At 37.9% G+C, this 24,132-nt stretch overlaps 1 protein-coding gene across 1 annotated transcript in view; it reads left to right on the forward strand.

Moving 5' to 3' along the window:
• PDIA5 (protein disulfide isomerase family A member 5) overlaps positions 1 to 24,132 on the forward strand; it is a 191,283-nt gene that overhangs the window by 114,842 nt on the left and 52,309 nt on the right. Inside the window, exon 11 of the mRNA XM_088146442.1 lies at positions 1,292 to 1,428. Within this exon, the coding sequence (XP_088002568.1) occupies positions 1,292 to 1,428 (137 nt within the window). The remainder of the gene's footprint in view (positions 1 to 1,291; positions 1,429 to 24,132) is intronic.

A 24,132-nucleotide genomic window follows, 5' to 3' on the forward strand; every position in this document is an offset into this window, starting at 1 on the left:
TCTGTACACAGAGCAAAATGGGCTTTTTTTATAATGAGCAGAAGTAGCTGCAGAGCAAAGCTAAGGATGCTGATGGCTGAGTGGGGAGGAAGAAGAGTAGGAAAAGCATGGGAGGTTCAGAGGGTGGGCAGGCTGGTGGGATATGCTTAGCTGGGACTGTGGCAGCAGAGACAGCTGAGGGAAGGTGCTGGAAAGATGGACAGACAAGCAGGTGGGATGTCCTATACTGGAGTATTGGCAGCAGGAGCTAGGGGAGGAATAGGAGGTCCTGGGAAGATGGGGCAGGTGGGTGAGATATGCTGCACTAGAAGCTGTAGAGGTGAGAGAGTGGTTGATGTGTACCAGTCTTGCTCCTTGCTTCTTAATGTCCTGATTTCTCTCTTATCTGAAAAAGTAACTGGATGCTTGGCATAAGATCAGATAGTCTTCAAAGTAATTGATGGAAAATGACAGACTCTTGTCTTAATTAATTTCCCCAAATATGGATACCCACTTAAGGAATTGGGTAGAAAGAGTTATGATATGTTCTAAGTCACTTTGCTTTATATTTGAAAACTCTGATAAACAATTTGACCTGGTTCTGAAAGACAATTTTATGAGCAGTTAACTTTAGTGGCAAATGAAAAGCTGCTAAATAAAACAGGCATAAACAGGAACTACTTGATTCTACTAAGCAACCAGGTTTTGGATTGCATTGCTCTATAAAACTATCATTACTGGTTGCCTGGCAGTGCTTGCTCAAGTCTTTCTTTCTCTTGCTGCATTTCTAGTTATATGCCTGTGTACTTTCCCACCTCCCACCTTGTTAAGTGACTGTTGTTTTTCTTCTGTAAAAATGACTGTTTTGAGCAATGTTGGGTATAAAAGAATTATACAGTTTATAGTGTTAGCACACTTTATGGTTTACATTCATTTGCAACTTTTTATTGGATGGTATTTTTGTATTATACTGCATTGTCAGATCACAACAGATTAATTATAGAACTTAAGGAGGAAATTAATAAGGCATGTCTCTTGTTCTATCATAAAACCCTTTGTATGTAGCCCATAATTACCTTTGTTATTCCTACAAAATTTCTGTGCCAGATGCCTTCCTACCCCATTCATTCTTTATTTTTATTTGTATTTTAGTGATTACTATATCCTCCTTGAATAAAAACTTATATTTACTTATATCAAGTTAGTGCATTGCATGTTAGCATCTACATAATCAGGTGAATTATGGCCCAGGCAGCTGCTCTTTACCTTCTAGTACCTTCTGAACATGGCCTACAGTATTTGTTCTTTATAGTCCTCAGCCACCTAAGCCACAGACTCCTGAGACTCCTTGGTCAGAAGAGGAAAATGCTGTTTATCACCTAACAGATGATGATTTTGACAAGTTTGTCAAGGAACATTCTTCTGTATTAGTGATGTTCTACGCACCATGTGAGTATGCTTTAATTCATACCCAGATTTGAATCATCTGCAGAATGAAATGGGTGGGTTGTACATAGCAACTTGTATTTGTGTAACACAGCTTGTATTTTGAAGCATGCAACGACAGAGCAGACAAGTTGTCTAGAGCATCTTGGAAAGGTAATTGGTTTGTGGTGATTCAGAAGTGACAAACAGGTTAAAAATTAAGGGGCCATAATTGCTCTGAAAGAACATTTAATTGGAATCACTTGTTATGTAAAAATTGTTGAATCACCTGAGAAGTTAACACTGTCATCTTAGGGGGCAATGAATCCCCTCTGCTGGCATGCTCAAAACCTATCCAGACCTTTGTCTATTAATAATTCTATGATGTTTATGAAATTGCCACAGCTATCTATTATTGACTTTGAAATGTAAGTTCATGCAGCTTGCTGTTGTATTAGCTGCTGATCTTAGTTTCAGTCCATGTACATTCACCCCTTATGACCATTGCTGGACATATTCTGCTTCACTGAGGGATGTTTCCTATGCCATTTTCATGCTTTCTTGTCTCAGATTTAATTGTTTTAGTGCCAGCATTTATATTATACTACAACACATATTTCTTCAAAGCCTCTTTTGTTATATGAATGTCTGACATGATATGTTACTTCACACCATAATCTTTACAAATACGTAGAATGGGTGCCTCTAGAAGCAACTGTTGGTCAAATTGAATTGGAAACAATGAACTTCATTTTTTATTAGGGAATAAAGTCCAAGGTCAAATTTTGTCAGTTGTGTACAAAATCCACTGAATGGAAATCCCTAAAATTGAGAAATTATTGTATCAATAGACATAGAGTTCTCAGAGGCGGGATTAGGAGAATTCCATCTTAATTCCACATCCCTTTTATAAATAATGTATTTCTTGAGGGGTTCAGGACCTACCACCAACATACCCACACTCAGTGAAGAATTACAGAGAATGTTGTACTTTGAGGAACTCATCTGGACTATACCATGGTTTCATGATATCTTATGTAATTCTTTGATTAATCTTCACCTCCTCCTATAAAAGAATCACTGTCAATTTGAATCATATTTGTTTCAAAGAAACCTAAACTCTTTCCATCCTCTCTTTCTCTCTCCCTAAAATTCTTACCTTTTAGGAGGATTGCTTTCAAAAAAATAGAAGGCTCAGTTAATGCGTTAAACTCTTCCTTTCACATTAAAAAATAGAATGGATAGTTTAAAAATAAATTATCATATCAGACATGAGATTTTATGAGACTTTAAAGCTGATTATAAATAAATTCATTTTACTTATTCCTCCTCCAGTCCTTCCTTTCTTTTTCTTGAAATTACACCAGTATGGACAATGCTGTGGAGAGAACCTAGCTTTCTGTTATGGTGGAAACTCCAGATTTTAGTTCTAGGTAATTCCACTGGAAACTGTTAAGAACATTTTATAAGTTGGAATGTTCTTAGATGATATGGCAGTATCCAGGAGAGCCAGGAACTACTTTACAGATATGAAAATGTTAGTAGAATATTTTTCGCCTGATTGAGTTTCTACATTGAAACCCTCCCCACAAACTTTCTTCCAAATACCAAGGCTTTTGAAATAAATTCCCTGGGACCCTATTTAAAAACTCCAGATCATTTTGTAATAGAGTAAACATTGGACAGCCTTTCCCAGAATATTGCTGATGCAGATTTAGAGGCAGAGTTAAATCTTTATTATTTACATTTTTTTAATTTCAATTTGCCTGAAAAGCCTATTGAGTGCAGCAGGATTCCAAGACTGAAAGGTTTTTTTTTCTTTTTTCCTGCATAAGCTCATGGGCTGCTGAATTGTTTTGTGTAATGATGCTTCCTTCTCCTCCCCCAGGAGTTGAACTTTAGAACCCTCAAAAGTTTATTGTGAAGCTTGTAATGATTTTTTGTGAATAAAATCTCTTGTATTCAACCCAGACCAAATACTGCTATTGATGCAGAGTCAATTATGGGGGTGTCTGGTAACTGGATCAATGTCAATTTATGACACTTGATGACATGGCAGGCTGTTTAGAGTAGTACATTCTGTCACTTGTCCTCTGGATCCTTGCCCAATTTGGCTTGTAATGTCTAGCTGAAAGTTACCGGGAGAAGGCTTAGCAGAAAAACTTACAGTGTTGAGGTAGGATGTCTCCTGTTTAAAGAAAGTATAGAGAGTAAGGAAGATGACCTTGACAGAGATAAACCAGATCTGTTACCATAGCAACGAGGAGAAAAACATGGCTTAAATCCAGAACAAACCAATCTCAATAAAAGTAGTCATAGCCTTCCTGTGGGGCTGACAGGAGGCCATTATTAGACTACTTTTAAAGAAGCCTGCACTGGATCTTTTGGAGATGGGTAATATAGTTGAGTAAGAGAGTGGTGATTTCTTAACTACAGGTAGTCCTGGATGAAGCAAATTATCTTGAGCTGCTGTATTTCAAATAGGCTTCAGAGCAGGTAACAAGGTTGAGACTGACTTGTTCAGTCTGATGGATGATATTTGGGGATTGACATGGAATGTGACTCTGATGATGATTCTCAACCCCCCTGCTACTTTTGATACGATGGATCATGATATCCTTCTGAGAATAGGAGACACTTTTTCTTTCCATGTAGATTTCAGGCAATGTTACTTGGAAATAGTTGCTCCTTGAAATAGGCGCTAACACGTGTCGTCCTTTGGGGTTCTGTTTTGTCTCCAACGCTTTTCAATATTTCCATGAAAGTCTTCAGAGAGCAGCAGATGATGTGGAGCTGGGTGTCGTCATTATGTTGATGACACACAAATCTGTTTCTCTGTACCATCTTCAAGTAATGGTACGTTTCTCCTGAATGTCTGCCTGCCATTGGTAAATTGAAAATAAACCCAGACAAGACTGATTTACTTACTGTAACGAGTTAGAATTCCAGAAAGATAGTAGATCTCTGGGTGGGGCCACACTGTCTCAGAAGGAGCAGCTATTCGGTTTGGGGGGTGCTTCTGGCTCCATCTCTGTCTGATTTCTCAGCTAGAAGCAGTGTCATGTGTCAACTATGTCCCTGAAGAAAATGATCTTAACGTTCTGGGGAGTGCACTGGTTACCTCCAGTCTTGATACTTCTAAACCGAGCTATTCTTTGTCTAGTCCAAATGCTGCAGAACTCAGAAGCTAAGATAGCCTCTGGAAGAATTTAAAGAAGCCCCCATTTTATTTGTACTAAAAACATTGCAATTTCTTCCAAGTGAAATATGATGTGCTTTTTGGTACTTTTAAAGCCCAATTTGGCCTGGGTGTAGGCTACTTGAGGAATTACTTTTTTCAATATGATCCCTCCTCAGCTTATTGATATTACCTAAGGAGATTTGCATACAAGGGGAAGGCTCATCTTGCATTAACTCTGAGCTGTGCTTTCCTGTAGCCACCCTATCTTTTTTTGAAATGCATTCTCTGCTGTTTTTAGGGTCCTAGTCTTCTAATTTCCTTTTTAAAATATCACTTAAAATATGTCCTTTTGAATATGCATTTATCTGTTTTTATTTGTTCTTAATGCCTCTGATTTAATTTTGATTTTATGTTTTGTCGTAAGCTACCAAGAGATCTCAATAGATGATGCTATAATAAGTCTAATAAACAAGGGTAGGGCAGCCTTCTTCAATTGCAGTAAATCAAATCAAATTTTTATTACAGTCACAGTCCAGCATAACATTTGTAGTAATGTTTATGGGAGTCAATCCAGTGCACTTAGAGAATATCAAATTGGCCAAGACCGGTATAGAGTATTTTTATTATTATTTAGGAGGATTCAGATATGCGGTTGCCATCTATAGCCAATGTGTACAGATAATCTGGGTAAGAATAATTACTTGATCTTATTAAATGTGTAAACTGTCCTTTAAAATCTTCAATCTCCTTTCCATTCTACAGTTCACAGGGGGTCTAAAGTTAAGGTTGGGGAACCTGTGGCCCTTCAAATGTTGGGGCTAATGTTTCATATGGTATTATGTTTCCATATGAAACATAATAGAACAAAATTAGAAATGTTGTCCAATATCTGTAGGTACTAGACAACCATAGGTTTCCTAATCCCAGTCTAATCACTTCGGTCCCTCTGAGTTACATTGGTAATACTCTTTTTTGGAATAAAAACATATTTATTTTCTTATTGCTCACAGCACATTTGAAAAGCATTGGCATCATCCTTATGATCATTCATAATATGATGATATTTAATATTCATTCCATTGTGTAGATGAGGATTAGGGATTTCACATAGCATGACTTGGCCAAAGCTGCTTACTATTTTGTTGGATGAATTCAATTCAGGTTGCCTGTTTCCAAGCCTGCCACTTCAGTTTATGAGTACACACACACACAAATGCATATACATTTTTTTTTTTTTTTGTCTGCGCTCAGTCATTGCTGACCCTGCAGTGACTGCTTGGACGAGTCCTTGCAGTTTTCAAGGCAACTGTTTTTCGGAAGTGGTTTGCCAGAGCCTCCTTCCTAGGGCAGAGCCCAGCTGGTGAGCGCAGGAGGTGGGGTTTCCGTTGCTTCGCGCCCTTTTCGGGTGCGCGCGGTTTTTCGCGCTTACCGGCAACTGCTCCCAACTCCTTTTTTGCAAGGCGCCGCCAGCATTTTTCCTCTCACCGGAGTGAGAGTCCCCATTTATCTACTCACGTAAGTTTTCGAACTGTTGGGTTGACAGGAACTGGGGAGGAAACAGGAGCTCACCCTGTTTAACGCGAAGGCTGGACTCGAACCGCTGAAGCGTCGACCATTTCTGGCCGGCAACTTTCAGCATCATTAAGCCGCTGCGCCACTGCGTCCCGCATATACATTTTACCATGCTCCAAATATACAGTGGGGCAAAAAAGTATTTAGTCAGCCACCAATTGTGCAAGTTCTCCCACTTAAAAAGATGAGAGAGGCCTGTAATTTTCATCATAGCTATACCTCAACTATGAGAGACAAAATGGGGGAAAAAATCCAGAAAATCACATTGTCTGATTTTTAAAGAATTTATTTGCAAATCATGGTGGAAAATAAGTATTTGGTCACCTACAAACAAGCAAGATGTCTGGCTCTCACAGACCTGTAACTACTTCTTTAAGAGGCTCCTCTGTCCTCCACTCGTTACCTGTAGTAATGGCACCTGTTTGACCTTGTTATCAGTATAAAAGACACCTGTCCACAACCTCAAACAGTCACACTCCAAACTCCACTATGAGAAGCTGTTGAAGTACACCAGAAACAAAATTGTAGACCTGCACCAGGCTGGGAAGACTGAATCTGCAATAGGCAAGCAGCTTGGTGTGAAGAAATCAACTGTGGGAGCAATAATTAGAAAATGGAAGACATACAAGACCACTGATAATCTCCCTCGATCTGGGGCTCCACGCAAGATCTCACCCCGTGGGGTCAAAATGATCACAAGAACGGTGAGCAAAAATCCCAGAACCACATGGGGGGACCTAGTGAATGACCTGCAGAGAGCTGGGACCAAAGTAACAAAGGCTACCATCAGTAACACACTATGCCGCCAGGGACTCAAATCCTGCAGTGCCAGACGTGTCCCCCTGCTTAAGCCAGTACATGTCCGGGCCCGTCTGAAGTTTGCTAGAGACCATTTGGATGATCCAGAAGAGGATTGGGAGAATGTCATATGGTCAGATGAAACCAAAGTAGAACGTTTTGGTCTAAACTCAACTGGTCGTGTTTGGAGGAGAGAGAATGCTGAGTTGCATCCAAAGAACACCATACCTACTGTGAAGAATGGGGATGGAAACATCATGCTTTGGGGCTGTTTTTCTGCAAAGGGACCAGGACGACTGATCCGTGTAAAGGAAAGAATGAATGGGGCCATGTATCGTGAGATTTGGAGTGAACACCTCCTTCCATCAGCAAGGGCATTGAAGATGAAACGTGGCTGGGTCTTTCAGCATGACAATGATCCCAAACACACTGCCCGGGCAACGAAGGAGTGGCTTCGTAAGAAGCATTTCAAGGTCCTGGAGTGGCCTAGCCAGTCTCCAGATCTCAACCTCATGGAAAACCTTTGGAGGGAGTTGAAAGTCCGTGTTGCCCAGCGACAGCCCCAAAATATCACTGCTCTAGAGGAGATCTGCATGGAGGAACGGGCCAAAATACCAGCAACAGTGTGTGAGAACCTTGTGAAGACTTACAGAAAACGTTTGACCTCTGTCATTGCCAACAAAGGATATATAACAAAGTATTGAGATTAACTTTTGATATTGACCAAGTACTTATTTTCCACCATGATTTGCAAATAAATTCTTTAAAAATCAGACAATGTGATTTTCTGGATTTTTTCCCCCATTTTGTCTCTCATAGTTGAGGTATACCTATGATGAAAATTACAGGCCTCTCTCATCTTTTTAAGTGGGAGAACTTGCACAATTGGTGGCTGACTAAATACTTCTTTGCCCCACTGTATATCTGCTTTCAGGGCTAAGCAACATTATGCTGAGTGCAGAAAAAAGTAAGAATTAGTGAGCTGAAGAAATTAAAAGCACAAAATAAGAAAAAGAAAAAGACGCATAGCTAAATCTAGTTTACACTATCACCATTCACTGTACTTCCCTCTATTTGCAATCCTTGAAAATCATCCATGCTTCCTTTTTTAACATTGTTTTCACCTGTCTCTTTTTCAGGATCTCATCTCCACCTAAAAAATACTTTCCTCTTCCTCTTGACCCACTCACTTTTCCTTCAGATATCTGTTTTGCAGCTGACCCTCATTCATACTGTCTAGCACATCTTTTCCCTATCTGTTAATTTCACAAGCACACAACATGTTTATTTTATTTCATTTGTTAATTTGTGTTCTTTATCATATTCTCCTCTTATATTCCAAGTCACAGTCTTTCATATGCCATGGTTTGCCCATTATAGTTTTGGTTAACTAAGGCTTTCATATAATATTTTGGTAATATAGATTAGGTGTAGATTAGCTCACCAGCCTTAGTTATACCCATGCCAGGTACAGCTAACACTAAGGACAGTACCATGTCAGTTTCGGCACATTTTAGTCAGTATGTCACAAGTGCAATAAAAGTGTAATTTTATTCAGGCATACTTACATTCTACCTTGCAAGCCAACACACTGTTGCCCACATCCCACCAAATAGAAGGTATGTGCAGTATGCTCACACTTACTCAAGATCTGTCTAGATTAAGTATACACTCAAGATTATAAAATCTTTCTAAAAAACACATTTAGAACACTTTTACTGGTGAAGAAGATGAGAGCTAATGAACAGTAATGAATAGCATGTTTCTACTGGAAATCCCTTTAGATGACATTAAGTGATAGTAAATATATTACAAAATAATTAACAGAAGCTGAATATCATAAACCATTTTCTTTATGATTAAAAAAAATCTCCAGATACTTTTTATAGGCTAATGGAGTCACATTATAAAAGTTACAAGATTATTTCATCAAAGTAACGCATTAAACACAAGGATTTTGTTTTTTATTATTATAATTATTTCAGTCTTGCACAAGTTAAAGGTTATAAATGTATTAGTACAAAAACAACAACTATCAAACAAAGACCAAAAATGATGTATACTAGGCTATGAACCTAATCTCTTTTAAATTGGATTTTTTGGTGAGATTTGCAGCACTGATTCATTTACTAATATGCAGCTGGGTGGTTAATGTCCTACAAATCATTATTTTTGGAGAGCAGATAGATATGGGGAAGTCTTCTGATTACAGTGTCATAGAATATTAACAGATCACAAATGGAATGCAATTCAGTTCAGACACACTTTGGGTTATGCTGTTCTTTGAATTGGATCAATCGATACACTGTAGTAGTTGAGATAGACAATTCGAAATAGCTGCATCAGTAGTAAAAGTATGGTATTACATACAATTTGTTACATGCTGCCCTTCATAAAATCCCCAAATCTGTTCCTTATTTCACATTGTCTAACAGTAGGGTCCCTGCTGCTGAATAAGGTGCACTGTAGCATTGACAATGTGAATAAGCTAAGGCAGCTTACACAGAAGGACTATTTCTGGGAGATGTTTCTGCCTCATTATCATGGATTCACTAATTCTCCCAAGTCCCATTACATTCAGCGGAGCACCCAGTTCTCTAGAGGTATTTTTAGGGGTGCTCTTGAGAAAATAGGATGGAGCAGTCAGTCTTGGCTGGCCTCCTTCAGTGGAGTTTTCTTTATACCAGAACAGAATAAAGATAAATTATTTGATGCACATGGTTGTCAGCATATACACGAGTGGATATGTGTGGAATTTTCCATCTCACATAAGTGATTACAGCAACCAATCAATCAATCTTGGCATGGGACTATAACACTCAAGCAATGTGTTTGTGGACTTTCCAAGACAGTGTTAGCAGCTTCTCAGTCTAACACTTATGAAAGAGCTAGAGATTCTTAAGGCAGGGATGTTAGTTGTGTTAATAACCAACAACCACACAGTTTAAAGACTCATAAGCACAGGACAAAGAGTCTTTACAAAGATGGAACAGACAGGAAGAAGAAGCAAGAGGTTTAAATTGCTGTGGGTTTAATAATGAATTGCACCCTCATGCAGTCAGGGAGAACAACTGGGTGTTTAATATGGCTATTAGCCTGCAGTAGGAAATCTTATCTATTCATGCTATATTAAGCGTTTGAGAGACTTCTGCTAAGTTTGAACCTAATAGCCTAGTTACACCATGTAAAGTCAGGGGATGTGAGATTTATTGCTGAGTCCTTGTCCAGGGAGCCTGACATCATTTGAGAGCCTGTACATTGTAAAGCATTTCTTATAGACAGTAAATTACTGTATTAAAAGAGAATTGGATGATTCAGTTGAAAATAGACAAAGATACATTAGGCTGGTGGGAGTTCGATAAAGTAACCTGAAAATTGGTGAAATCTGAGACAGACTTCTTTAATGAAGCACTGTCTGAAAAGAAATGATTCTTTTTCTCTAACCATCCTATGGGAAAAACCATCATATATTGCACGAGTTCCTAAATTTGGAATCTTGCATTGCTGATAAAAAGTGATGTGGGGTAGAAGAGCAGAATTAGAAGACAAACAATATGCCCCAATTTTCCTTTTTCCTGCTGATCATTGATTTGGGGCAATGGGAGGAAGTGTGCGTGTATATCTTCCCTTAAGCTCACTCCATTTCTCCCAAAAGCATTTCAGAGGGAGAAGAACTTGGAATCTTGCTTCAGAAATGGAATCATGTTTAGTTGTGTGTGTGTATGTGTGTGCCTGTGCACATTTGTGGGGGGAGGGGGATTCAGATTGTGGCAGCACATATGCAAAAATGTACATATAAATGACTGCAAATTCTTGAACTGTCCTTCATTCTGAAAGCAGTGGATTTGGGAAGAGGAGCATTGCAATTCACCTAAGGACACAACTGGTGTAGCAATGATTCATAACACTAGTCACACTTTTCTCCTTCCTTTCCCCCCCCCCCATTTTCAGTTAATTAGTTTGACAAAAAGTTATAATAAACTCAAATGCTTGCAACTATTTTTAAAAAGTGGTTAGCTTACTGAAAATACCACTTCTGTCCATTTTTTATTTATTATTATTATCCAAAGCAGTGGAGGCTAAGGAAACTAAATTTCTGGGCCCCTTGCTTTGTATTACTGAGTAAATATGGTGGTCAGTAGGGCTGATAGAAGTAAAACAGATTGATGAGGATGGTGAGATTATATGATACATGTGTCCTCCTGTAGTAGATAATTATCTTCTGATAGTTTATTCTCTTTTGACGTGTAGTAAAGGCAGAACTACCCAAGTGCTGCTATTGTAGTATGCTAAAGTCATTGCTTATCAGCCAGTAAAATTTGTTGTACTGTGACTAACAGCTATGTTATGAGTCCTCTGTGTACTGGAAATCAAAGCAGGCTTATGGTTCACATAATCAATAATAGGAACTGCTCAAATAGGTCTCAAGTTGTTCCATTTTGTAAAAAAAAAAAAAAAAACCTATTAAAAAAGAAGATGCTTTGATTGCGCTCTTCCAGCGACCTTAATTCTACCCAACTAACTCTGCATAAAACTATAGTACTCCGAACTTTGTCTAAGGTTGGTTGAAAATTAAGCACGTAACCTTAGAACCAGAAACGTTGTCCACTCCTTTCTTTATGCACATGACATAAACTTCTCTCTAAATAGTACTTGGGAGCACTTTCCCACTCTAGCCAGAAAAACACATATGATTTAAATTGTTCTGTGAGTCTTGAAATAACAGTAACATGTTCAAACACACATACCCATATCCGATCTTATACAACTTGGGTATGTCTTTGATAGGGAACTCCTAAAATGTGTTAGATGGTATCTGGAGGAGAAAAAAGATGGAAAGTTATGTCAGTAGAGTAAACTATAGATAAATATGTGAAGCTATTAACACTTGTCAGCTAGATTTTTCCAAGTGCATTTATATTTACAGAAATCATTTTTTGCTTAGATCTGGTTATGTAAAAATGCAGTCCACCTTTCAAGCAACCAGTGGGACATTTCAGTCCTTGAAATTCCTGAATAGCAATGATTGTGTAACATAATGGGACTTATTCTATTTACAATAGCAGCATTGCCACTGAGATCTGCTGCTCCCCCTGCCAAACAATGCTAGTATGACACCAACATGGAGGGGGCAGGCCAAATCGAAGAGGTTTTTGGGGCCATGACAAGAACTAAATTAGATTTAATTTAATGATTTCATTTTAATTCATTGAATTGTGGTAATATAATCTGTCATGGATTTTGTCTTCTGCCACCTTAAAAATTGCTGTTCTGAAAGAATGTTTCAGAATGACATCAGAACTGCCTTCCCCTTCCTCCTTGCATGTGCAAAACTAACTCATTCTGTGTTTTTACTACATGGCAAATTCTAGGGCTGTGTCACAATGCTGAAGATTCATTCCAGCTCCTGTCTGTCTGTCTGTCTCCCTTTGTCTTGCAGTCTTTGTCTTTCATTATTGTTATGGTTTGCTTATTTATATTTCATTTGATCTGATCTGAAAGGAAGGCAAATCAGCACAAACTTATGTTTAAATATGTTGTGCAATCCCCATTTTCAGCCTCAGCATATTCTTTTTTCTTTTTTAAGTAATCCTTGCTGGAATTTCAAAAGAGCAGCCTGTAAATCTCTGTTAAAGCAGAATCATCCAGAAACACATTTATGATGGCATAAGCTTTAATGGATTGCAGTCCACTAAATCATATGCATGGAGGGCATATGAATGTATGGATTCTAGATGACAAAAGTTTACGTCACCATAAATTGGCTTGACTTTAAAGAACTGCAAGGATATTTCCTTGATAGGATTGCTAATGTAATTCTTGAACTATACCTAGAAAGTAACTGGAACAGTGAGTAGAACTAAAGTTTTGACTTCTTTGGAGGTAGACTATGGAGTTTTAGCATGTCAGAGCTGGAACTTCATGTATTTTGGTTTGGTAAGTGGTGGGGATAGACTCATGAGCTTTGCATCCATGGGGCATAGCCTTATTTGAAATATGATACTAACTCAAGGCAAAATGTATTTCTATAATACACATACCAACAACCGCAGAACCGTTCGAAGATAGAGAAAGGACATGCAAAGGGGACCTGTGGAATTTAACTCCTGACAGTAACAAAGGTGCTCAGAGAGACACCAAGACTTCTTAGAACAAAACAGTTCTTGTCATTTCTGTACTGCCCTAGACAAGCCACTCATCCAGAGAAGGGCTAAGCACCATCCCGTGAGTGGTGCACTTCACATCTTCTCTATTGGTCCTGACTCCAGTAAGTAGCATGAAGAGGATGGGTGACAGACAAAGAGTCCTTTATTTGAAGGGAGGGATAAAAGGGGGATTTTAGGCCCTGGTTACATGTAGTTATGACATCAGATGTCATAAAATAGGAATGTGGCCCAATCTCAAAATCACGGTTTTGAATATCCAGTCTGAAAGAAAACAGTTTTGTTCCAAATATGAAACAAAACATGGAATGGGACCAGGTTGCTTACAGGACTCTCTCTCTCCTGTTCTATCTACCTGTCCTGGGAGATCCAACAGGAGAGGCATGCTCCGGGTCCTGTCTGTTAGTGAGTGTCATCTGACAGGTCCCCAGAGGACAGCCTTTTCTGTTGTAGTGCCCACTCCCTGGAACATCATTTCCCCAAAGATTAGAGTTGCCCCAACCCTACTGGCTTTCAGTAGGCCTTGAAAAACTGGCTTTGTGGCTGAGTTTGGAACCGGTTTGTGTGGTTGAGCCCATATCTTGGTTATACTGATGTTGTTGATTGGTTTTATCTCATATCTCAAATATTTATAACAAATATTTGTTATTCATTTTTTATGATGTTTTTGTCTTGTTTTTATTTTCTGTTAGCTGCCCAGAGTCACATGTTGGGAATGGGTGACTGTATAAATTTAATAAATAAATGTTTCAAGAGGCATTGATCTGAGTATTCCAAGTGTTCCAAATGATACAGTTGAGCTGTTGTTTAGTGCCTCATAAGCTGACTGCTTTTTTCATCATTTTTACAATTACAGCAGCAAAATAATCAGCTTGTAGCAGCTGATACTGATGTAGACTATGATGTGGGCATGGACTGTTCAGAGAAAAGTAGTACATAGTCAGACTATTCACAATTCCAAGCCTGCATAGAGCACCATGGCTGGACTGAAAAATCTGGACTCTTCCTAGATGGTAGCGAAGAGTTGATGCTTTTTGAAAGTCCATGTTGTCATTTAGTAGTTGTCTGGATTTTTCTAGCCTTAGGTCTATCAATTATCCTGGAAAGCTAATATGCTTATTTTTAAAAAATATTGCTATGGGGCAGTTCAAATTATGTAGGCGGAGGGGGTGCATTCCATATACATTGAGCAGGGAGAGTTTTGTCCTGTAGGCAAAGGGACCCAGATGCATATTTAAAGAAATTGAAGAGACTCCTGTCTGGTTTTTTTTTCCCCTGTTGAGAAATATTCTACTCTAAACAGATTTTCCAGTTGGTGAGAGTGGAGCTGTATACCTGCAGTTTCATAGAGTAATTTATTTTAATATTTTAAATAATATTTTTAACCATCTTCGCTAATTTTTTGCAGTTTGGATGATAGCTAGCACTCAGCATGGATTACCACCCAATCTAGTCTTGTGGACCTGAGATGAAAAACTAGAGAGCAATAGCTGGTCCTGAGTTCCCATGATGTCCTATGGCTGAAAAATCCAAATTATTTTGAATTTTGTTCCAGTGGAGTGTTTCAAACTTGAAACAAAACACATATTAGAAAGGGGTAAGCAACACTGTCGGCACCCGCATGTCTTCAAACAAACCCAGTTATTTCTCCAGGCAATACCTGACTGCTTAAATATTCTTTTAATTAAAACAAATAACAAGCAGGCCTGCTATAAAACACCAGGCTTTAGTATCATGCTTGTATGCAAGAATGCCTTTGGGCCCACAAAGGTCTTATTGAGATGGTAGAGAATATCCTGGGGAGCTAGTTAATGGATGCTTTGTGACTGATGATGCCTTTCATGACAGCCATTTTGTGAATAGGCAGATGTCCCATAGCAGCATTTTGTGAGGGTGCCTATTACATGCTCTCAAAATTTCAAATGTGAGTCTGCCCCAAAGTTGGCCTGTCCTAGGCTAGGACATGTAAAATATGTTTTGGAGTGGGTAACTTTTTTTTGGTTTTGTTTTGGTGCCTTCAAATCAGTGTTGACTCGAAGTGTTCACTAGTCCCTGCAGTTTCTTGACAAGACTTTTGGAAGTGGTTTGCCCTTGTCTCCTTCCTAGGGCTGAGAGAGAGAGACTGGCCCAAGACATCCAGCTGGCTTTGTGTCTAAGGCGGGACTAGAACTCACCATTTCCTGGTTTCTAGCCTAGCACCTTTAATTACGCCAAAGTGGCTCTTAATTCATTATCTGAATTAAAATAAAAACTATCAATTTTATGTCTGTTTCCATTCTTTACTAAAATAATACTTTTCAAATTAAGGAAATAAAGTGTGCTTTCACACTTTTTTCACCAGGAGGAATATTTAGGGACCTGGATGGGCTGTCATCTGGCACAATGAAAAGGCCATGAGCCATGATATTATTAGGTAGTGCTGAACTGTATACAGGTAGTCCTCAGTTAATGACGGTAATTGGGACTGGGAGCTCTGTCACTAAGCAACATAGTTGCAAAGCACAACGTCATGTGACCATGCTGACATATGACAGCAGTTCCAGTTGCAGTTATTAAGTGAATCATGCACAGTTGTTAAGCACAATATTACGTGACTGTGACTTGTGACTTCCTGCTGGCTTCCTCATTGACTTTGCTTGTTGGAAGCCAGCAGTGAAGGTCACAAATGGTGATCACATGGCCGCAGGATGCTCGATGTTGTAATTGCAAACCAGTTGCCAAGTGCCTGAATTGCGATCATGTGACTGTGGGGATCTGCAATGGCCACAACTATAAGGAACAGTCATAAATCTCCTCATTCAGTGCTGTTGTAACTTCAAATGGTTGTTAACCAAGGACTACCTGTACTTCTCTGAATAAAGTACTGCTTTCTCTTATGTCTAACAGTATAGAGCTAGAAGCACTTTGGTGTTTATGAGCAAAGTAGTAATCAGATTCTATTGTTTCTGCATGTCCCATGTGATCTGACAGAGTAGGCATGCTCTGGGTCCTTCTATCAAATAATGTCATCTGAAAGGACCCAAGAAGCATGCCTTCTCTGTCTCAGTGCCTGCCCTATGGAACAGCATACCCTCCAAGATCCAAGTGGCCTCAACCCTGCCAGCCCTTCATAAGGCATTGGAGAACTGGTTCTTCCCTTGGACAATGGGCATGATGCTGGGTGAGCCCATCTTTGGGGAAGTGATTGTGTGATTTTGAGTCGCCCCAAGCATTATGAGTTGTTTCAGTTGTTTTTTAATATTATTATTATTTGTGGTTGCTTTTAATGGATTTTTAGCCATCTAGAGTTGCAGGGCAAGTGGATGTCCATCTCAATTGAACAAACAAACAAATCATAAGGTGGCCTAAAAGCAAAGCATGTGCTCTACAATGGAGCTACGGCAGTCTCCCTGTTTCCTAGAAATGGCTTTCATTTCTGCTCTAGGGGTAAGGACTATTTTATTTCTTAAAAAATGATGATGTATCTGTAAATTGACCATCTTTGAAAGCAAACCATCTTGAACTGAAGTCTCGAACATCAGTTGGAATTTGAGGAGGAAAAATGAAGGCAAGAAGATTGAAAAAATTGGTTTGCTCATGCACCAAATTAATTATTGTAAGTAATTTTTTGGATGGGGAGGAAATGAGGCTCTAGTCTTGGTGACCTGAGATATATTATTCTTAGTGAGTGGACAGGCTATAATGTTTGTTGCAGATTTAATGTGTTCAGGTATAGATTTTTTTAATATTTATAGTAGACTTATTCCTAAATAGAAGCTAGAAACCTCATCTTACATATCCTAGTGGTATGTGACATGCCCTGAGCTTACTTAAGGCTTCCAATATTTCTACAAGTTGCATGACAGAAGCAGTAGACTAAAAGAAAAATCAAGCAAGAAAAAAAAATCAAGTAATCTCTTCCGATACTGGAAAGCAATTTAAATGAAACATAATTGTATACATGAAGCATGAAATGTGTTTGGATAAAGAATGTGAAACCTATATGAATAAATTTAGCTTCTAGTCTTGGAAAAACTGGATGGTTTTAGTACCAGTTGCATAGTATCATCCTTTCTCATGGATCAGATAATGATAAGGTCTTTGGCATTACGAAGGATAATTCTTACTTTTAAGTGTAAATTAGAAAATAACTACTCTCTTAGTGAGATTCTGCAGTTTCCCCAGAATAAAGTAATATGACTTGTTATTTTTAATTCATAAGAAAGATGGGTCCAGCACTATTTTTTAGCACTAGACATTCCATTTGTAAGATCTTATAAAAGAGAGCTCCGAGGCTGCTAAGTGAAATACTCAAAAGTGAAGAAATGCCACAGCTTAATTAAATACTGAATCACAGAACAAAGGCATTATTTTGCAATAGAAACAGTATAGATACATATGGCTAGGTACCATGGGGGGGGGGCGGTTGGAATATCTGCTTTGAGAAATCACTTCCTCTTTGTTCATCATAATTGCTAATGTAGAATAGGCTTTGTTTATTGCAAATAGTACACCAGAATTCAGCTGCTGTGAAACATCTTTTTGCAGAATTCTAACCATTAAAGCAAGATTAATATATAGCGTAATATTATAAATGCTTTGATATTATAATGTAAATAATCCCTCTGTAATTCATTCTTGCTTGATCCAAAGTCATTATGATCATATGCTTAAAATAATTTCAATGAGTCCTTGAATCCCAATAACTTGACTCACTTTTTGTCTGGCATTGAACAAATAACCATGTACTTTTAACCATCCTGAAATAGGAATGCAGAAGAAATAAATTTAGTCTCCCTGAAAAGCAATTATCATTTGTTTTTGCATTTCTGCAAAATATACAAGCTGAGAAGCATTGCATATGAAAAGGTAATATTTGGGAGTATTTATCAGGGAAAAGATTACAAATACGGATACAAGTTTTGTGAAATTGCTTAAAAATGTTTTGACTGTACATATTTAATTGTTCTGCCTCAGTGAAAAAATAGTAGATTCAGATAGATGGAAACAGACTTTTTTCTGAAATTTAGCCCATCAGAAAAAAAAAATGTAAAAGCCTAGAATTGTTTTCATAGAACATTTGAGACAATGCTATTTAAATCAGTTTCATTACACATTAAAAAAAATTGCAAGACTTGTTTTATTTAAAACACTAATTTATTGTTGTTGGTCACACAGTCAGCCAGATGTTTAGACTGGATTTGGCATTTTTATCCACCTATCGAGTCCTTCCCAAGGACCTGGGATAGGCAGATGTTGTTTGATGGTGTTGAAAGTATCATCGCAGGATGGAAGCTGTTCCAAATAAAACTGCCTTTTGCAATTGACTGGTGGTGATTTTGTCAGTGCCGATGGTGTTCAAGTGGTGCTCCAGATGTTTTGGGATTGCAGCCAAGGCGCCTGTAACTATTGGTACTATCTTTGCTTTCTTTTGCCTCAGTCATTGTATTTCTATTTGCAGGTCTTTGTATTTTGTGATTTTCTCCAGTTCTTTCTCTTCTATTCTGCAGTCTCTAGGGATTGCATTGTCCACTATCCAGACTTTTTTGTCTGTCTTATCAACAATTGTTCAGTCTGGGGTAATATGTGACATCATTGTTGTTATTATTACTATTATTATTATATTTTTATCCGGCCTTTTCAGTAGTTGGAGGCACAATCCTCAAATATAGCAATATTAATTTGAAAGATAAACACAGACTCTGAGAGACTTATATGAGAATTGTTGCTGAGGGGTGGGAAAATCAATACATGTTTATGACAAAAAATCATGTGAAGACCAGACTATAATCATAATAATAATTAAAAAAAACTGAACAACTGAGTTAGGCAGTAAAACTTGATGGGCTACCTAATCAAATGGATGTTGGCAGTAAAGATGGTTTATTATCTCTCTTAATCCATAACTTATAAGGGTCATGTAATCAAACACATTTCGGCCTAGATAGAGTGCTCCAAGTCTGGGTTATTATGAAGTTGCAGAAAGACAGCATCACTGCCACTGGTTTTATTAATTATAGTGTTATGAAGATTTAATTCTGAGCAGTGCTAATGTCATAACATATTTTATATTTCCATATCTGTCCCTACACTGTAACTGATTGCATGATGTACAGTTTTGTGTGAAATATTATGGATGCTTAATTTTTCTTTTGGGCAATCTGCCACGTTTACTATGTTAAAAGTTTTTGAAGCAGCTTCATGCAAATGCTGAGTTGGCATCTCACTGTTGCAGCTCTCTGGTGTACAAACCTGTAGCTATGTTTAGTATTACTGAGCTGTGGTTACGATTTCATGCTCTCGGACCTGTCTGAGAATTAAACCTTTTTGGATCAGTATATTTTTGACGCTCATTATTAATGTTAAAAGAAATATACAGTCACCAAATATGCCAAGTTCCAAGGTTCAGTGGATAGTACAACTGGGGAAGTCCTTTCAGGAAGACCTAGTGAAATAGCTGAGTCTGCAAAAGTTGTGCCACCAGCAAACTGAGAATTAGTTTAGAGAAAAAAATGAATAAAAGGAAGTATCAGCTGAGGGGATGGATCAGACCATCAGAGTGCAGCCCCTAGGGATGAGAGGAAGGAAGGAAGGAAGGAAGGAAGGAAGGAAGGAAGGAAGGAAGGAAGGAAGGGAGGGAGGGAGGGAGGGAGGGAGGGAGGGAGTGGGAAAGCAAAAAGAACAAGTATAGGAGGAAAAAAAGAGCTAAAATCACAGTGGTATCAGGAGGCTAGTGTAGAGAACTGTAATTTGAGCCCAAGCAGGACTCAGGACCACATTGAGCTGGGTGAGTCCTGAGGAGACAGAACAGAGGAATCTCTGATCTATATTTCTGAGAAGGAGGAAAAAGAAGAAAGAAATCTCAGGGACTTGCAGTAATGCTCCTATAAGGAAGAAATATGCTCCACTAAATCTTTCTAATTGACTTTGGCCCAGTCACTCTCTCTCAGCCCTAGGAAGCAGGCAAGGGCAAACCACTTCTGAAATCTTGCTAAGAAAACTTCAGGGATATGCCAGGAGTCAAAAACTGACCCAAAGACACAAAACAAACAAAACAAAAACAAAACCCTTTCTGAATCTGGTCTTCCCTTGATATGTGAGTGTAAACCAGGATGGAAAGAAGGATGCAATTTGAAGTAAAATCTGTTGGAAAATAACCCTAGGGAGTCAGAGAGAGGAATGTAGCCAGAGTTAGTGTCTGACACATTTCTAACCAGTTTCTGTTTATCGGTATGTAACACTATGAAAGTATACATAAACACTGTTCCCAGTTATTTCTCTACCTTTCTCTGTGTTTTGTTTGTTGTCAATAAAAGGTCAGTGTTTTGTTTGTTGTCAATAAATTCAGTAAGGACTGTATGACCCTTATTCTCATGGCTGTCATGATAAACAATATAACATCATCATCATCATCATGGTTGGTTGCACAGTCAGCCACATCATCATCATCATCATCATGAACATCATCATGGTTGAGTGCACAGTCAGCCAGATGTTTAGACTGGACTTGGCATTTTTATCCACCTATCGAGTCCTTCCCAAGGACCTGGGATAGGCAGATGTTGTTTGATGGTATTAAAGATATCATCACAGGATATAAGCTGTTCCAAGTAAAGCTGCCTTTTGCAAATTGTTGTTGTTATTGGATAAACTGCTAGCCACAGATATTTATTTAAGAAGAATATTTTGTTATTTTTTGGGGGAAAAAATTAGGAGGATGGGTGGATTCCCTCCTGCTAGCAATGGTGAGATTCTTCCCTTGCCTCCTGCACATTCCATAGCATCTTCCTCCTATCCCGGAATGGCAGCGACAGTTAACAAATATTGTAAAATTCATTCCTTAATTATCTGGATCAGATGAAGAGATGAATGCTCTCTTTCCTTTAGACATGCTCTGGGATAGGTTTGTTAAAGTAACACAGTATCTTATTTACTTATTTACTAATGTAGTAAGCTCTTTAATTTCACTTATTATAAGTGGGTCTTTCCAATGTAGACCACAATGAAAAAACCTTATCCAATGTAGTGCTTTCCAAATGTGCTGGATTTCAATAATTTGCAGCATTTGGCTCTATAGGATTGCAGTCTAACATGGCTGGGGGGACATCAGGTTGGAAAAGTTTGTCCTTGATGCTCTTAGACAACCATTCTAGAAGGAAATAAAAGAAGGAAAGCAAAATTAATCACAAATGTAGTCTTGGTTTTGGAAACTGGAAATAGGATCTCATTTGTGGAACTTAGTTCTATACATTACAGATCTACAAGAGACTTACCTTTACTCTGGGGTTTCTAATGACCTATGCCCCAGTAAAATTGTATTATAGCATTAAAATAGCTATATGTTCATGGCTTTTAAAAATAAATTTCCTCTGTTGCCTGGTGCATAATACCAATTAGTCTGAAATATGCCTACAGTTACTTCCATTCAAAAAATCCTGTATTGTATAGTCTCTTAATATACATGATGTTGAGCTGGTTCTTATTGTGCCAGAATAGCTTGGGTTAGATTCTGTAACATCATGCGATATACAAAGTGATGCTCTTACAACAGTACACATTGTTTCAAAATATTTCAAAGTTATTTTGAAACAACTTCAGTAAAAAGAAAAACACATTGTTTCTTAACTTTTGGATGGTTTCTTTATACATTCAAATTCTTAACATTTCTGGTTGTTTCAGAATACTTTATTTTCTTCCCAGTGGAGCATATTGTATAATTATTTCTAGGCAGTTTATCTGAATTACAGAAAGTTAAATGCAACAGAAGCAAACTCTCTGTGATAGATGATGTTTTGCAAGTGTGAAAAAAATGACTATTTTCCCCAGCTATTTGTTATTACAGAGCAAAATGATATTTTAACCAGATCCATTCATATAATGTAGTGAGCATAGCACAAGACCAGAAAGTTAAGAAATGTTTTTGACATAAAAAAGAATGCATCAGCAAAAACACCAGCCTATATAAAACTTTTGTAGAAATAAACTCAAATGGAAATGGACAATGTGTGAAAGATTTTATTTCAATTAGCAATCTTGAGATCAAGTTAAAAATATTAAAGTTTGGAAACAAGATGCTAACTAGTTGGGAACAATGCCTAAAAATAGCAGGCTCAGCTCTTTCTACTTGTTCATATTGCTAATGTGCTAAATTTTAGTGTTGAAAAATTTGATATCATAGAATAGAAACAAGACTGTAAATTAAAAGTTGATCAGAGTGCTTTCAGATTCCTAGTAGCACCAGTCAAAAGACACTGTAAAGTTATTCCATTTTTCTAGACCAAGAAAAGCAATAATAAAATATTTAAAAAGTAACAAATGAAAATCAATGTCTGATAGTCCATGGAATTTGCTAAATAGAGTAGAATGGTAACACAATAAAAGCTTAATATGGAAGTATTTTGATTCACTTTTCTAATAGACACTTTAAATGTCTTGGGCAGCCCATCTGTAAAATAGGGTCACAAGAATATATTGGCGATTACTACAAGCTATAAAATAAGTATCTATAGAGCAAACAAAAATAATTTTTTAAGGATCTGCACTTTCTGTACAGCATCTAATTGATTTGTGATCAGTTTGCTGCAAATCTCTTTTATAGGTTATATGTTGTTGATTTTGTACAGCTGTTGTTCCTGTTCCCAATTTAACCCTGTTCAGAAAATATGAACAATCTGATTAAGTCTGCTGACAGCCCCCCCCCCCCAATGATTTAGCTGAAGTGATGTTTTTCTCCTGAAGTATTTTATTTCTCAAATGTATAAGACTGTCCGACTCCATAGCGACTCTGGGTGACAAACAACACTAAAAACAATATGAGAACAATATTACAAAGAAGAATGAAGGATGACATGCAGGCAGAGCAATAAAACATACAACCTAATGTACATATTCCCATAAATTTTGCTGTTGTGATCACTCTTGTTTTTCAGGATTAATTCTATTTGGAAAATTTGTAGAATGCCTGAACAGGCATAGTCTAGATTATATGTTACTGAGTAGATGGACATGAACTAATGCTTGAATTATAGAGGATCCTATTTAAGGAGATGCCCACGTCTTCTGCCCAAACAAATCTAATCCAGAACTCCTATATACAGACGGTTATTACTGTGTTTCAGATTTTAAGATTATGACAATGTTATTTGCGGACACCTTTGATGCTGAATCCTAGAGGTGCCTTTTCTTTGATGCCTCATTTATACAATACTGACTATTCTTTCATCTCAATTTAAGCAGTAGTGAGCTGGGTTTTAACAGCACCAGGTAGCTTATCTTGTCAGCATTTCCCCATCTAAATATGTCAGCCTTAAATGAGTTTCTAGTGCAGCCTATACTTAATTTCTTCCCCTTTCCTTTTTTTCCAGTTTAGCCTTAGTTTCCATGTTGCCTTTTTTAATATATAATTTTATTGAAGTTTTTAATAAGGATAGTAAAAGCTAAGAGAAACTAAAGGAGAAGAAAAAAGAAAAAAGATAAATAAAAGTTTAGAAGGTGCAGAAAAAAGAAAAAGAAAAGAAAAAAGTAGGAGAGGAAAGAAAAAGAAAAAGGCAACAAAGAAGAAGTGGCTTCCAAACTTTATCACTTTAGCATAAGCTAATATAACTTTTTACCCTTTTTTAAAGTTACAAATTAAAAAAAAAAAACTCTTCTCCCCATAGCCTAACTTTTATCTGTATACAATCCAGAAAGCATCACATTTTTGGTTCTGCAAAAAGTCCATTAGGAGTTGCCAGAAATATCAAATAATTTATCCCTGTAATGGTATATGGGAATGACCTTGGGAGACTGGGCCGAGAGATGCTGCCTAGGGAACAGTCAGATAAGAGACAGCTCATGTACTCTCAAATTTTCCTTAAGATCTGTTTTGAGGTTCAAGGTGTGTGTGAACACCTCAGCCACCTGTGTTGTGGACCCATGCCCCTTCCAGTTGCTCAAGCCCTCCTGGGAGGTGCCATGTGGTTGGGTCCAAGTGGTGTTACTGCCTCTTTGTGGGATGGGGTGATTCTTCCAGCCTTGAAGGAGGCGGTGGTGCAC

Source organism: Python bivittatus, unplaced genomic scaffold, assembly GCF_059951505.1.
Source record: "Python bivittatus isolate LINGU-HERP-01145 unplaced genomic scaffold, Pbiv_v1 ctg000480_np1212, whole genome shotgun sequence".
Lineage (NCBI taxonomy): Eukaryota > Metazoa > Chordata > Lepidosauria > Squamata > Pythonidae > Python > Python bivittatus.